The 17589-nt window shown below is 35.8% G+C and overlaps 2 protein-coding genes across 2 annotated transcripts; both read right to left on the bottom strand.

Moving 5' to 3' along the window:
* Nucleotides 1–818: 818 nt before the first annotated feature.
* Nucleotides 819–15058, bottom strand: LOC138324488 (equilibrative nucleobase transporter 1-like). Its single transcript, XM_069269579.1, has 10 exons — nt 14925–15058; nt 12926–13213; nt 12318–12364; nt 11583–11662; nt 10921–11013; nt 4153–4549; nt 3551–3652; nt 3118–3283; nt 2688–2808; nt 819–1968 (listed from the first exon to the last, which is right to left on the bottom strand). The coding sequence occupies exons 1-10, from the start codon at nt 15056–15058 to the stop codon at nt 1870–1872; spliced, it is 1527 nt and encodes a 508-aa protein (XP_069125680.1). The 3' UTR covers nt 819–1869.
* A 355-nt stretch (nt 15059–15413) lies between these two features.
* LOC138324396 (uncharacterized) lies at nt 15414–16055 on the bottom strand. The gene has a single exon (XM_069269498.1). The coding sequence runs from the start codon at nt 16053–16055 to the stop codon at nt 15414–15416; it is 642 nt and encodes a 213-aa protein (XP_069125599.1).
* Nucleotides 16056–17589: the final 1534 nt, after the last annotated feature.

The following is a 17589-nucleotide window of genomic DNA, read 5'->3' as shown; positions in this document are numbered from 1 at the left end:
CAGATCCGCTTCACCACACAATCTACACTGGGGAAGCCATTGAAAAAATTCAATGCAACATCAAATAATTTCATTTCTATCATTTATTTCTTTCAATTTTATTAGGTCATCTGAGACGAATTCTCAAGTGACCTATTCTAATCGCCCTTTGTCCGTCGTCATGCGTCGTCCGTCGTGCATCGTATGTCCGTAAACAATTTACATTTTCGACTTCTTCTCAAAAGCCGCTGAAGCAAATTCAATGAAATTTGTACCAACCTTCTAAGTCAAAATTGTGAATTATCTGGTCCCCACCCCCTGGGGGCTGTGGGAGGGGCCAAAAGGGGTAAAATTGACTATAATTTCAAAAATCTTCTCCACTCACAGATGTGATGGAATCAAATACTCTTCATAGATAGAAAGGTCCTTTACAAAAATTGTGAATTGTATGACCCTGAAGTCTCAGGTTTTCCCTTGGAGAGGGGGTTAAGTTTACTATAGTTTATATTGGGAAAACACTTTTTTGAGCATTATTTGGTCATTTGTAAAAGGAAATGAGTCAAACGTTGTCAGAATTATCCCTATGAAATGGCCATTGAAACCTGTTAATAAAAATTTCCATGACTGACTCCCAGGGGCCTTAGGGGTGGGGCCAAAAGGGGTCAAATAAGCTAAAACTTCAAAAATCTTCTTCTGAAATTCTGGAACTGGTAGAATCAAATACTCTTCATAGATGGAAAGGTCTTGAGGTCCTTTACAAAAATTGTTAATTATATGACCCTTGGGTCGCATGTTTCCCCCTGGGGAGGGGGTCAAGTTTATTATAGTTTATATAGGAAAACAATAGGAAATTAGTTAAACTGTGTTAGAATTATTAGCCTGAGATAGCATTTTATCGTCATATCCATATTGGTCCTGGCCGACCCCCAGGGGCCTTATGGGCGGGTCCAAAAAGGGTCTATAGGCTAAAACTTCAAAAATCTTTTTCCGAATTCACAGATTTGATGGAACCAAATACTCTTCATAGATTGGAAGGTCTTAAGGTTCTTTACAAAAATTGTTAATTGCATGGCTCTGGGATCTCAGATTTTCCCCTGGGGAGGGGGTCAAATTTACTATTCGCTATATAGGAAAAACACATTAATGCACATTATTTGCTTAGTTTTAATAGGAAATGAGTCAAACTGGGTTAGAATTATTAGCCTGAAATAGCATTTTAACACCATATCCATATTGGTCCTGGCTGACCCCCAGGTACCAGAGGGGCGGGGTCAAAATGACTAAAATTTCAAAAATCTTATTCTGAATTCACAGGCTTGATGGAACCAAATAATCTCCATAGATTAAAAAGTGAAAATTATAAAATCACTGACACTGACTGACTTCTAGTTTGGTTTTGTTGTTTAATGTTGGCAAAGCAAATTGGAATTTTAAGCATAAGGTTTGGTATCATAATACACTAACTATCAAAATGAAAAACAAAAAAAATAAAAATTCTAATACGAAAGTTCAACTTTTAAGTTTATTTTAATTCGTAAACAATTTTTATAGATTTGAACCAACTTTGCAATGCTCTTTCTGTAGCAGCACTCAGGTGACCGTCAAGGCCTCTTGGGCCTCTTGTCCACATTAAAGCGGTATCGAATATCATAATTCATGAACTGATCAATTACTTTCATCATAACTCATTAAGAAAGATAATTTAAAGCTTTGTGAAAATCATTTCATTAATTTGAAAAATTAATAATAACTAAAAACAAATTAAATAAAAATTAGAAGTCTCGATCAGCTAACTTCATCGGCTGGTAGGAAAAAATGTGCAATTATCACCTTTACGTAAACCAAATTACCTACATCAATAACATTGAACACAAAATTTGCCTTTATGATTTATGCCTTGATGGTCTGCCGACGATCTCCGCGAGTGCAGAAAACAAAGATAGGATGATATAATGATATAACTAATAAACCGAGCATGAACACTTTCACCTGCAACATATAACATTTCAAAACATCATTAAATATCACATACAATTTATGGAAATGATAAAGCTGTTTTTCAAGCTACTATTCTATTTCGCCTAAGTTTTCTTGCGTCAGTAAGGCTGATGTGTATTATGGGTAACAAAGGACAGAAACAGAAAAAGATAAATGGGCAAAATGCATAACGACATTTTACGTGAAAACATATTCCTGTTCATATGAATAAATTTAAACATTATTCTGATTAGGACTTAAGATGTTACACGGCTGGTATTTTTGTTTCTCTATCAAAGAAAGAACAGACAAAAGTGTATTTTTCGTCGTTTAAAAAATTACATAATTTACGCCATAATCACCATTTACTTCAAAATAGAACTGTTTATAGAAAAAAATTAATTGCGTCCCGAAATAAATCCATTGCACTATGACATATATGGAAGTACTGATTGCGCATGCACCAAAAGCAAAACAAATAATTATGTATTTTTATATTAGTTAGACATACACTTACATGAGTAAACACCAATTATAGATGAGTATCGTATATGATCTGTCGGTGACAGAGCATCTTAAATGTTCAAAATTTGGGTAAAATTAAAATTTTATTGTTGATGTCAATCTTAATATAAAATGCTTATTCCTTGTTAATACTCATCGCGAAACAAAAACATATTCCTGTACAATTCGCGACTTATTCCATATCCTTAATCCCAAACATGACTTACATGTGTTTCTGCGCCTACATATCCTTCCGTCCATGCGAATATTCCATATTGAGTCAAATTCACCATTCCACATACCGAAAAGCTCACTCCGTACACAATGGTAAGGTATTTCATTGGGAATCTAGATAAGAAAAGGGAGAAAAGAAACATCTGAAAGAATAAAACATGCAATATGGTATTGTTGTACAAAGATGTTCATCCTTTTGAAAGTGTTCAATTTTGTAGGACCAAATTCTCGCACACCTATGTTTTGTCTATTTCTTAATATAAAGTTATATATATACCAAAAATTTCATATTTATTTCATCTGCTGTTATTTTCAAAAGCAGGTAACATCAAGAGTTACACAAAGGCAAGAATACATTTTAAGTGTCTAAGCAAATATTTCATAGATCGTTGAATGTTTGAAAAAGCGTCTAAGCAAACATACGTTGTTCTAATATATTCGACGTTTACTACATAAATGAAAGATCTGAAAAACGTCAGGACGATGAAATCTGCATACAACGCTTCTGGAATTGTTACGAATTCTAAAGCTGATAACAAAATACCCAGAGATGAGGTCAGAACAAGGCTTAAAACTGTTCCAATAACACCTACAAATAAACAAAAAAGCAAACATATTTATCAAAAAAAAACTATCCTTTTTGATTTGTATAAAACATATTTTATTATTCCATAAGAGAAAATCTGTCGTTGTCATTTGTAAGGCCGGCGTAATGATTTTATAAGAAATAGAGCCCTTAAACGAGTTCGGCTATATACACAAAAGACATAATTATACAACAATGTGAGCGAAGTTACTGAATATAAATACAATAGACTTTTTATTCAAATATGCAACATGAGTGAAATGGATTTACCGTTGAACAGTTTTGTCGCTATATGTGTTGTATAACCGGCTGTAAACGACGACAGCATACTTCCAAGCATAGTATAAGTCATGACGTCGGTGAAGTAGCTGACTGAAAAAGAATATTTCAAAATATATTTAATAACAATGTCGAGGCTGAACGATAAGTGATTATTACTAACACGGAAAGTAAGAACTAAACCTAAACTAAAAAAAAAAAGATGGAGTTGCATTTTCGTTTTTTTAGATTAATCACTATCAAATAATTGCTTATATGTTTTATGATATAAAATGACCAGTAATGTAGCGGTGGTTTTATTATTCATATCAATTTTATTAGGGTTATGGTTGATCGATGAAATACATTCTCGTATACAAGGTGTGTCCATGTACACTTGTCATTGTTGCGTTATTTAAAATCAATGTCCTGAAAGGCCAGGCAAGAAGACAGTAGAAATTAGATTGGTCAATTCGAAAAGTCGCCAAAACATTGCACGTTATGTGTTGTTTTCTGAACCTGTATGGGTGAAAAGATTGATCTGTTTTAATCTGATTTATTGTTTAGCACATACTTATTGTCTTTTACAATTCCTTTTTAAATTTTGGACATACCTTGTAGGTCGTCCTGGATGATCTGATCCATGAATCGATTCGCATATCCGAGAATAAAGTTTAACTTTAACATGACAATACTCAGCCATACAACTTGGGAAATGAAGAGACGATGACAAAGTACTCTACCAATGGTCAAACCTGACATGTTGTTCTGGATCAACGTCATCCCCTCAGTTATTTTATCATCTTTTATTGTGCTATTATTTAGTACAGGTGTGTCACCTTCAGGTTTTTCCATTTTGTCAGCACTTCTCTTAACTTCAATAACACCAACAGTTCCATCCATTTGCTTTGATGTCGGATGAAGAATTGTGCATGCACCGGCTACGATGATAAATATGATAGCAAGGCCAACTAACGAGATTTTCTTGTCGACTCCATTTTCATATAGACCCTAAAGGACGAATTAGTTAAATGCATAATACATATTCATAACATAAATGCACGTACAGCCATATCATATGATCATTTGATAACTATTGTAAAACACACTGCAATAACACTATTGTGAGTCACATGTGAGAATGATATTATAATACAAATTTGATAGATATTTATTGTAATATTGTAGACTCAAATAACTCAAAAATCCGAGCCTGATGTCTCTTATATAAAAATGAAAACCGAATGTTCTGATCCTATATTTTCCAAGAAAAATAGTTATGTGAATAAAACACAATTACAAACACACTGGTGGGTATGCATGCAATATGAAATCTTCTTTAACTCGTTGAATAATATTCGTTTGTAACTTGCGCCCAAAGGCTCGCTTTGTGTCATCTCCAATATATTGAACTCGTTTAATTAAGTCCACTTCACATAGTATCTTCATTTGCACGTATAATGGAAATAGTGCTGTTGGATTCGAATAATACATAAGAAATAATACCAAAAGTACTGATGCAAATATATATGCTTTTATCAAAAAATGTAGCATTCTATTTTATTCTTTCTCCTAGTTTTCCAATGCGAAAATACCGGTAGCTACATTTTTAATTGTTCTCTGTTTAAACATACTCGCATGCTTAATTTCATGCTTTTATTAAAACATTGTACGCCTTAATTCCTTACTTCTCTAAGATTTGCATATGAAAACGGCGGCCATCTTTATAATACTGGAAATAGGAATATTTTGCAATGGGTCACGGTTTTAAATTATTTTAGTAACTCAGCTTCTAACATACCAAGTTTCCTGCTTTTATTTAAATGTTTATCTGGTTATTTTATTACTTCTCTTAGTTTGCCTATGGAAAAGGCGGTCATATTTTAATACCGGAAGTAGGTACATTATTTATTTGTTTGTTTGTTTGTTTGTTTGTTTAATGAACTATAGATTAGATGAATATGAAAGAGGTTTCTCCCCTGACCCGTCGACAATATCGGACTGATATCTTATATTTTGTTACTTTGTATTCATCATTCCAAAACACGTTATTGTGTCAATAACCGATCCTTATACATGTGGGTCTCTTTAATTAGTAATTAACAAGAAGGCGTTCATGATTTGAGCCAATTTGAATAAGGTCAAGGTCATAATTTAAACGAGGCGTAAGATTGACACGTTAAAACATTTCAGCCTATTTGACCCCTTTGACACTGAAAGTCAATGTCATTCATATGAACAAACTTTTTAAAATATCTGATCCCTGCATGCAGGTATAATATTCGGTCTCTTTGCCTTCTACTTATTGATAAGAGTTTGCAAAATTTAAAAGTAGGTTTCGCCCAATGAAATATAAATACTACGAAATTGAAATTTATCCTATACATAGATATAATCTTCAGATCATTTTCAATGCATACAGCGAACTATATGGGTGGTCAGTTGCCTAGCTTGACCAGGAAAATACTCCTCTAAAAATAGAGCGAAGTCAAGCTTTACATAGAACATGACGTATTTTTTCCAAAACGAGGCCGCAGCAACAAACGGAAGCGTGCAACAAAATGTCAGATAGAAGTGACAGTCTTGCCACGGCATGTTTAGTTAAAAAACAACAAAAAATCGAAGTGCGAGGGACTGTTTATACATATCATATAATCTAAAACAACTCATGTTACTTACATACGCTCGCTAACTTTGTACACCAAATATACATGTAGTTAGTCTGCGGCTGTTTGTGCGCTGGCATATATGTTGAAATTTAACTCACCACGTGCAATGCCGTTACACGAGTCCCAACAGATCCCGGCAAGTTCCGCTTGAGATCTGACTTCTGTTTCTTCTATTGCTACATGCCATCTCTGAATTTAATTCCCTATAGATATCCTAGGGTGCTACCGAATCCATTATAATTCCCTCCACTTTGTTGCCGATTCAGATATATTTTTTTCATCTCACACACTTTCGGTCAGCCATTTTGTTAACTTTTAGTGTGTGACAATGCACATGCGCCAAACTTCGACAACACAATCCATCGCAGCTTCATTTGCATATTATTTTGTCTGACGGACACCGTAATAAATCAAGGATTTCCTTCAATTTTGTATTCAAGACACATTTGTTCAATCTCAAACACATGAAGAAATCAAATTGATATATTTTAATATGTTTTTTCATCTTTTCTTCCGCTTATCGCATTTCACAAAAAAAATATTTATTTGGTTGGGCGAAACCTACCTTTAAGAATTTTCAACCATTGAATCTTTGTTATCTTGATGTCATCTGTTTGACTAACATGTTACAGGGTCAATTTAAGATATTTAGGAATCTCGTTTTAGAAGATGTTAAGGTTACTCATATCACACCCGTTACAGATTTTGTATGTAAAATTATGTTTTTGCGTTAATGACGTTACCATAGTAACCGGAATTTGGGACTTTTAAAAATGTTAAAGTTTCTTAAATTTAAAGCTCTTACGCCGATGAAAATGATTTAAATGTTCTTCGTCAAATATCAAACAATGTTTTAAAATTCATTATTCTAATGATAAATTGAATATATTTCCTGTGTGAATTTTATCTTACATTTATATCGTTTGAGAAAATCAACTCAGAATCGATGCCTATCTTCATCGCACAGGTGCTTGTTTTGTACCGATGACGTCATCATATTAGAAATTGTACCGGACCGCGATTTCCGACGAAACTACTAGCTGATTTGTAGAGGCAATAGAAAACTTATTTCGGCATGTAATGAATTACAAATTTGTGTATTTTGACCAGTGGTTTCTCGGCTTTCTGTATGGTAAATAGATATTTTGTTTATTTTGTATTAGGAATTACTGTGTAGTACACATGGTGCTTATTACATGTACTAATGCTACGAGATAAAATAATGTTAGAGCGGATTTCTTTCAATATAATTAGTCACACATGAAATTGACATTATCAACTACAAAATCAGTGAAATACAAGTATTATTTCTCGCTGCTTGTTACATAATTTGAGATGCAATGTCGGATCTCCGCTCCGGCGGTTACGCCGTCTGACACACGACGTCAACAATTTTAAAATGATCGGAATTAAGTTGGCATGAACAAAAGTTGTCGGCTATTATCTGCAGTTTTACAGGATGTAAATAGTATCCCGATAGCTCAACAAATAAGGGAGATATTGCGATTTTTCTAACACCGACACGAAAATGCGTAGAAATGCGTAGTTGGGAGTTAAGGGGTTAATAATATGTGTCTATGTCTTCGGTATTGATAAGGATTTCAGCCATTTGTCTCCTGTGACGTTGAATGAAGGTAAAGGTTATTTAAATTTAAACAAACTTGGTTAGCCTTCATCTCAGCATGTCACGAGCCCAGGGTCAGTTTTCTAGACCTCTTCATTATTTACAAGAAGTCGTTAACGGTTTTCTCCTATTTGACCCCCGTGATTCCGTATTTCCTCCACCAACAAACCGCACATCCTTACACGGCCCTTGCTGTTAATAGGACGTTAAACTAATCAAACCCACGCATGTAAAAGTCTCCACTATCCCTATTTTATCGAAAAGAAACTTTTTTCTCATATAAACAAGAAAATAATAATAGACAATATTGGTCTGATTAAACAAGTAATCCGTTTCAATTACATGCATTTCTATATTTTGTTTTTTCTTTAAATTGTATTTTAGCATTATGCTAGAAAATATATCTAGAAAATGAACGAATCGGCAAATTACCTCCCTTTATTTAATCCCAATGAAAACATTTTATGTAAAGAATGAAATATTTAATTAAAATAGTGTGTCCACTCCAAGTGTTATTTATTACAGATGAAAAAGTAGTAAACGCAAATCATATCTAATGGTAATGCCTCACCTAACCGATATGACTTCAACTGTTAAAACGTAACTGTATAATGAGATATATATATATCTTTTTTTTTATTTTTTCCCAAAAGTAATTAGTTTAGTAACATGTGTTTGTTCTGGAATTGACGGAGCGACCAAATTTTTCAGGTTGGCTTCTTTAGTTGTTACTTAGGCCTATATTCATGATATTTAGTTTACCGTTATCGCTTGCCTGACATTGTCGCATTGATTTCATCGCTGTATGTTCGATCGGTGCTATTTTTAGATTGTACTGGCAGGCGACCAGTTCTCGCCAAGTAACAATTCTGACCACATCATGTGAAATGTACACGCGTGCGTGTTTTTTCGCGTACTTTTGTCACGAAAGAAGACAGACCTTCATCACCGACGAATATCCAAGAATTTGTGAGAAAATTCTGCCTAGAACGTAAGTTACCAGGTAAAAACCCTTAAGAACCCAACATGATATCAGCTGATCGCCAGGGGGGTCACGTGGTTTCAATTGTTAGAAATAACAAATGTCAAATAATGTCAACAAACTTTACCTCGATATGTCTTCTGTCGCCTGAAACAGTTATCAGTCCAAAATATATATATTAGAAACACAAAAAGTGGTTTCAAAGATAGCTCACGTGCTCCGCACAACATATTGTCGATAGAACACAGGTCTTGCAACTATGCTCGATCTATGACGTTTCAACATACACGCAACACATCGCATACATGGGAGGCCGTCCTTACATGACCATAGCTGTTAATAGGACGTTAATAAATCAAACAAACAAACAAACAAATCAATATGGCGACACATCACATGATCAGTTTCCGAAGCGGTAGTGTCAGATAATTACATCAAACGGCTTTTAAGTTAAGATTTAGGACAAAATGTAGACGTAAGATTTACATTCTTTGTTACCAACTGTTTGTGAATGTTTCAATCGCTTCCGGATTTAAACTTATTTTGGTAGTCCTGGCTACTAACATGCCAAGTCTCATGTTTCTTTTCTAGACTTCCAACGTGTTATTTCATTATTTCGGTTAGTTTTTGGCCCTGCACGTAGGGCGTTAGAATTGTACCTGCTGCCCCTATTGCATGATCGTAAAAGGCGACTAAATTTAGGATCTTATCTTTTCTCTTCTTCCTAACTGACTTCATTTTTCCTAATGCCTCCCTTGGCACCGGCTCACTTTTGGCCTTGAGTTGAGCGTTCGCCCTTGTGAGGAAGGCTCTGGGTTCTGTCCCCTGGCCGAGACACACCAAAGTCTATAAAAGTGGTAGTTTCTGCTCCTGCTAAGCGCTCAGCATACAGGGAGTGGGACGACTGGTTCGCCCGTTGTCAGTATAATGTGACCGGTTGGGGTGTGTTGCTTGGTGTCTTCGGCGGCATGCTTCAGTGATATAGCACTATAAAAAGGGCAACATTTCCACTATACAAGAAGACACAACACGAATATACCGCAGTCTCCCAAAACATGCACCTCGCACAACATACACGCAACACACCGCATACATGGGAGGCCGTCCTTACATGACCATAGCTGTTTTAAATAGAACGTTAATTAAACAAACAAATCGGTTAGTTTTGCCGATTGAAATGGCGACCATCTTGAAAAGAAACCCGGAAGTAGATACATTTTTTCATTGGTTTCCTATTAAAGATGCTCCACCGCCGACAGAGCATAAAGGGTGTTAATCATTTGAACAATAATTGGTGTTTAATCGTGTATATATATGCCTAATTAACACAAAAAAATAATATAAAATAATCTATTTCGCCTTTGGTGCATGCGCAAATCAGTACTTCATTCCATATAGGATATAGTGACACGGAATTTTTTCGGGATGCAATTAATTAATTTTCATATTTTAACTTGAAGTAAAATTAGAAGCTCAAACTTTTCAATGGTGGTAATGGTGTAAAGTAACCAACTTTTTTTAACTGAAGAAAAATACGAAATCGTCTGCTCCTGTTTTTTATAGTGAAAAAATACCATTTGTCAGCGATGGAGCATTTTTAAAAATATTGTTTTGATAGTCTCGGCAACTCGCAAAAGTGTACGATTTTTTCCTATGCTGTTCTACTTTTAAGCTTATAATGACATTTGAATGACCACAGCTATAACATTACCACGTTCATAAAAATCGGGCAAAAAAGATCAATCAACAAGGGCAGGCACAAGAAATTTGAACAACAATGCTTTGCTTATGTAGTACAAAAAAAATTCTACTAATTGAAAAGAAAGGGCAGTGTCTTTATGTTACATATCATTTGATATTTGTCCATCTGTGACTATATATATCATGCATTATTTATAAAAACGTGTCATGTAAATTTTTTGTCAACATTCTTGTCTTCTTGTCGACGTACTTCGGAACGAAAACGCATTTTGTACTTTTTCACTCAATACATTTGTAATAAAACTACGAAAAAAAAGTTATGATATCGATTCGAGTTACATTAAATCTTAAAATTTTGCAAGGTAAGGTTTGCCCCAAAAAACTCAAATCTTACTAAGAAATTTACCTTAACAGCCATCATGCTAATGACTGACGAGTCTATACAACCATTTAGTAAGCCTACGTAGATAGAAGATCGTCTTGGAAGTAGTGGAATCACCTACAAGTACAAATATTATCTTTGATCCGGTATTGCGTTGTTCTTAAATCAAATTGATTTATAATTCGTAAAACAATCCATTTCTTGACATTTTTTTCTTAATTTATTTATAAAGCTTAAACACAATATCTGCGTTAATGGATTAAATTTGTTTGCAAAAAAGAAATCCACAAATAAAATATCTACATGATTGTTCTTCATTTTTTCGCAGTTCACTTCATTTGCACAGATTAACTTTCTTCATCAGTCAATGCAAGCAACAAAATTGACAATCAATCCTTAAATAAATTGTTTTGTACCAAACGTCATGTTTGTACAGTGAGATTGTACTATAAAAGAGAATGATAGTCCCGTTATAACAAAGGGTCACACTATTACGAAAATGTCACTTCTCCTAAAAACAAACAGGCATTTACACATGCAACACATCATATACAGGGGTGGCCACTCTAAGCTTTTATTATGACGTTAGTAAAGCTGAACCCACAAACTCTGTTTGTTCAATTACATTTATGAAGAAACAATAATAGGATTTCCCTTTTACTTTAAAACAATCGAAGGACACATACCTGCTTATAATTAGAAATCAATAAAGCCTGACCAGCTGTACCTGTCAGTACGATTCCTGGTAAAGGAAGCCAGGGATTCCCTGTAATAAAACAAAGAAATCAAATGGTTAAGGACATGACACTTTTCTGTCTGTACTATTTCGTCCATATTTTCCCCTTTTTACCTTTATCTTAATTTCTGCCCAATCTTGCTAATTTCATTTACGTGAAGTTTCACAGTTCTTCCAGACACATCAACAATCCATGAAACATTGCGATTAAACATATCTCTTTTAAATCAATGAAATATCTTCGATATTTTTAATGATGTATTGCCATACTGTCCATAACGGTCATTTCTTAAAACGTAAAACAAATTAAAGTATGCGTAATATTTCTGTTAATATATTAAGGGTCAAAGTAAATTTCGCCACACATTTGACGTCACACGTGACACGCTCTCCAGCTACCGCTCATATTGTAGCGTTTCTGCCGATCAGCATGGATACTTTTTGGTAGATTCCGGCCTTCGGCTGCTACTTGCCGAAGGGTTAATTGCGTTCCATTGTGCTGTTAAATATTTGTCTTCTTTCATTGTCCCGTTTTACTGTTCGTGTCAAATTATGTAATCGTGTTCGTTTTGTGTGTCTTGATAAAGGGGCAGATCGCCTTGAGAAGACATTTTTAGTCTACACGGTTGGAATTACTTCTTTGTCCCATGTTAATATATTATTGATAGTAATTACACTACTTAACCTGGTGACGTGAACGCGAAGCACATAATACCAGCCACTTCCATGACCCTGCATATAATATGTTATAAATCTAGGAGAACACAATAATAATAAATAATTATAAAGTATATTAAACCAATATTCATAACTTTTTTAATCTGAGGCTAATTTCCCTCAGGAACCTCACAATATATTGTAACAAAAGGGGGGGAGGGCGTTCAATTTCGTTTATATCTTATACGGTATCGCATTAGCTTAGGCTTGAACTCAGATCATTTAGATTTAATGTAAAAACACCAGCAATTCTTGTTACTTGTGTAAACAGGGATAGCACATAGAGTTTATAATCAAATACAGGGGATGGTACAGGGACAGTACATTAGCATGATCGATCAAATACTGTAAATAACTCGAGATACAAATTTTCGCGACATATTGCATGATAGCTAAAATATTTCTGGAATAATTTTAGAAACACAATAAGAATGTACAATTGTTATTAAGAGATGAGAACATGTTGGAAAACTAAACTGCGAAATTTTATTTACGGAAAAACAGATTGATTTCATTATATAAATGTAACAAAATCAATTAATTCGGAACGTTACCTGTTTTGGATTTTGTACTTACATAAATGACATCCGTATCTTTTTTACGCTAAATATCATGAACAGTTGTCCACTCAGAAAGATCAAGCCTAGAAAGACGCCGACTCCAATGGTAAAAATCAAATTCAGTCGTTCATCCTGTGGAAAACAGTCCTTAAACGTTGTAGTTTCATTTTCTGAAGTTTTGTTAAGTTGAACTTCAATTTTGGTTAAAAAACAGAGATTTTCAAACACGCCTTCTTGTTTCAAAATGAAGACGTAAGCAACCCATCCCCACTGGACTCCACCAAATAGAAGTATTTCTAATAAACTGAAACCAACCAACAATATTACTCTTAGTTTACCTTCAACCATTTTGAGTAATATCAGATCTTTAGTGGCATTGCACGATACACCTTGATGCCGAAAGTTAAAACCTATAATGAATAATATGTGGTGATAGCTTAGCATTTTTGTGTGTATTTTCCGCATCTTTTTAATTCTGATTACAGGTTGACGTCAGATAATCAAAACATTAAATTCATATCACGGCATCCGTGTGCAGAAATAAAAATACTTGTATAAAGATGACATAACGTGATAAAGATATAGGTAACAGTGTCAAGGTGAAAAAATGCATTTATCATTATCTTATGACCCTGATTATATAATATGTTCATAACCTCCTTGAATTTGGTTCCTAATTCCTTATTCCGTTACTTATTCGATTTCATGATTACTTATTCGATTCCCATGTACTTATTAAACTAATTAATGATTTAAAATCATACATTTAACCTTTAAATTCCACACTAAGCGTTCATAATATTATATAACCTCCGTGAATTAGGTGCCTAGTTCCTTATTTCATTACTTATTCGATTTCCTAAATACTTATTCGATTCCAATGTACTTATCAAAATAATTTATGGGTTACATTGATATATTAAACCTTTAAATTCTATACTAAGCGTTCATTAATTTGATTTTCTTAATTACTTATTTCATTTCCTGATTACAAATTTGATTTCTTATAGAAAATAGACTAAGAAAAATAGATTACTTATTACCATTATAAATGATTAAAATATATTTGCAAACATCAAATTGATCTATTTAACCTTTGAATTCTATGCTAAACGCTCATTACTTATCCCAAGTACTGATTAACATAATAAATCGTTCAAAACGTATTATCAAGCAATGATTTACATGTATATAAGTTTAGCGCTTTTTAGTTAGAATGGTTTAGGTCCGAGCAACGTCAAGTTCAAGCAATGCCGTATTACTCTGTACATAGGTCTGATAATTAATGTATAACACACTTAAACTCTAATAACAATGGGAAAGCTTTACTTTCCTAACCTTAAATCTTTATCGATAGAGCGTTTGAAGTGTAACAAACGTTCATTTGAGTAGTCACTTCATTAATTCTGTAATTATGTATTAATGCTGATGAACTGTACACCAGGTGTGTTTACATGGAATGGAGTGCAATGAGGCAAATAAATTGTAAATGATTAGCTGTACATGTTGAAAGTCAATAGTTTTATCTAACTGACCATGTTATTAGATGCTAAATGTATGTGATATCACACTGTATGTGGAATAGTCTATTAGCAAGTAGCGTATCGCCGGCTACGATAGCTGCATATTGGATCGTGACTAAGCAATCAGTCATAATTTGAATGCGTTATTTCATTTATGTAAGCTTTACGATCAATCTTGTAATGTAATGCAGTGATAAGTAAGAGAATACCACTACTATCCATTAAAAATATGTGTTAAATACTTACATGTGGTATACTGTGAAACTGTTGTCGCTGACATTCCGGCCGGTTATGCAGTATTGACAATCGGAATGCAGTTTTGACAGTGATTTTACCTAAATACAGCTATGGTGGTAGGCTGTAGCACCGCCGACGTCCTCAGCCGAGGCCATCGCTCATTGCGTGTTTTGACCCTTACTCGGGTCTGTACATATGATCGCCTCTCTGTGACATCAGATGTCTTCCAGAGAGTGTGTTTTTTTATGTTCCTACGCCCTGCCTCCCAACTGCGGTTGTTCCCAAAATATCTTTGTGTCGCAAGCGGCTTTCCGCTTTGTCAACTGCCTTTGATACTGACCACTGTCTGCCAGCCGCACCTTGTCATCTTTTGACTCTTTTAAGGTCATGATGAGTCTTGCCTTGCCAGCCTTGAATTCTTCAATTAATGAAGAGAGAGGAAGTTGGGGTTTTTGCCGTCCTGCTGTATAAGCCTACTGCGGTAAAGGTTGGAGGGACTCCCAAACACCTCTTAGATGCTGATTGATGATACGCTCCATCCTCTCCACCCACCGTTTTTTTTATCAGAGATCTTGACTCCCTGGGGGGTTGAAGGTCATTCTTGCCAAAATGCTGTTTCCTCCAGGCTCTCAGCATCTATCTTGCCTGAACATGGCTGTTTTAAGTGGTGGTCAGATCATCCATCGGCGGCTGCATGATTTTACTGGATGTCTTTGGGCCTCTTTCTTTCTTCAGCTCGGTTGATCATGTAAAGCGAAGATGTATCCCGATGAGTAGCTTTGAGTCAGTCTTCTGAAGTGCTCTGGAATATGGTAGTATTAGCATATGTGGGATGGTTCCATATACGTTTGCTAGATCCACCCATATCACAATGAGGCCTTTCTTGGCTTCCCAGATTAGTTGTGTTACTATGCTGTTGTTTTCTACGCATCCTGAGAATCCAGGTATTCCTCCATTCTGTATTGATGCATCAATATATTGGTTCTCTGTCATGTATGTTGTCAGCCTCCTTCCTAGAACAGAGAAGAATATCTTCACTTCTATATTCAGAAATGAGATGGTAAGAAACTGATTGATGTCATCTGAGTTATCTTCCTTTTGTACGAAGCAGCCCTCAGCCTTTTGCCAGTAAGAAGGTATCTTTCCTTTCCTCCATATGACTTTGAGTAGCTTCAATAGATGCCTCAAAATCTTCGGACAGTTCTTGAAGACCGTATAAGGGATTCTATTGGGCCCGGTTGCTGATCCAGATCTGGCTTTCTTGACAATCTCTTGGACCTTCTTCCATGATGGTTCCTTACTGTCCAATGGTATCCCTGGTTCTGGCACTTCATCGATTCTTTCACATGGGCCTAGCGAACTCCCCTGCTGTTCATCTCCATGCATTTCTGATAGGTGTCTCTCTACCTCCTCTCTAGAACTCTTCAACGACCCTGACTTAGACCTTTACAGTATTGATTTGTTTAGTCTGTACGGGTTTGCTATGAACCCAGCCCTCTTTTTCTCTATCTCTTTCCTGGCTTTCCGTATTCCGTTTGCTCTTAGGAGGTTGTTTCTTCACTCTCTCAGAATAGCTCGTAACTCATAACTCACTCAAACCAATCTTCACCTTCTCGTTTGCTATCTTAAATTGTTTGGTGATAATCCTGATATCCGTTCGACGGCTGAGTATCTCCTTTTTGCGCCTGTTGGGTGTTACATGTTCATCATTCAAGCTACCAACTAGCATGTCCAAACAAGAGGCCCAGAGGGCCTGTATCGCTCACCTGGTTTGTAATGCAAAGTAATGTTCTGAATACAGGTTCATTGTTTCTTTTCTGAAGGAATTTGAATATTAACATCAAATTTCCCTATTGGGCCCCACCCCTCCTGCCCCCGGGGGCCAGAGCCAAAATTTATACAAGTTCTGCTCCCCTTCCCCCAAGGATGTTTGTGGCCAAATTTGGTTACAATCCATGTATAACTCTATGACAAGTAGCAATTTAAAGGATTTACCTCTATTTCCCCTATTGGGCCCTACCCCTCCCCGGATGGCCAGAGCCAAAATTTATACAAGTTCTTTTCCCCTTCCCCCAAGGATGTTTGTGGCCAAATTTGGTTACAATCCATGTAAGTAGCGATTTAAAGGATTTACCTCTATTTCCCCTATTGGGCCCCGCCCCTCCTGCCCCCGGGTGGCCAGAGCCAAAATTTATACAAGTTCTGTCCCCCTTCCCCCAAGGATGTTTGTGGCCAAATTTGGTTACATCCCATGCAAAACTCGGGGGGCCAGAGCAAAAATTAATACAAGTTCTGTTTCCTTTCCCCCAAGGATGTTTGTGGCCAAATTTGGTTACAATCCATGCAGAACTCCAGGACAAGTAGCGATTCATAGAATTTACCACTATTTCCCCTATTGGGCTCCACCCCCTCCTGTCCCCGGAGGGTCAGAGCCAAAATTTATACAAATTCTGTTCCCCTTCCCCCAAGGATGTTTATGGCCAAATTTGGTTACATTCCATTCAGAACTCTATGACCAGTAGCGATTTAAAGGATTTACCTCTATTTCCCCTATTGGGCCCCGCCCCTCCTGCCCCGGGGGGTCAGAGCCAAAATTTATACAAGTTCTGTTCCCCCTCCCCTAAGGATGTTTGTGGCCAAATTTGGTTACAATACGTGCAGAACTCTATGACCAGTAGCGATTTAAAGGATTTACCTCTATTTCCCCTATTGGGCCCTACCCCTCCTGCCCCTGGGGGATCAGATCCAAAATGTATACAAATTCTGTTCTCCTACCCCCAAGGATGTTTATGGCCAAATTTGGTTACAATCCATGCAGAACTCCAGGACAAGTAGCGATTCATAGAATTTACCACTATTTCCCCTATTGGGCTCCACCCCCTCCTGTCCCCGGAGGGTCAGAGCCAAAATTTATACAAGT

The sequence above is a fragment of the Argopecten irradians genome, chromosome 1 (assembly GCF_041381155.1).
Source record: "Argopecten irradians isolate NY chromosome 1, Ai_NY, whole genome shotgun sequence".
NCBI classification, from domain to species: Eukaryota; Metazoa; Mollusca; class Bivalvia; order Pectinida; family Pectinidae; genus Argopecten; species Argopecten irradians.
Note: the sequence above shows the minus strand (reverse complement) of the source record. Positions and strands in the feature narration are given on the sequence as shown.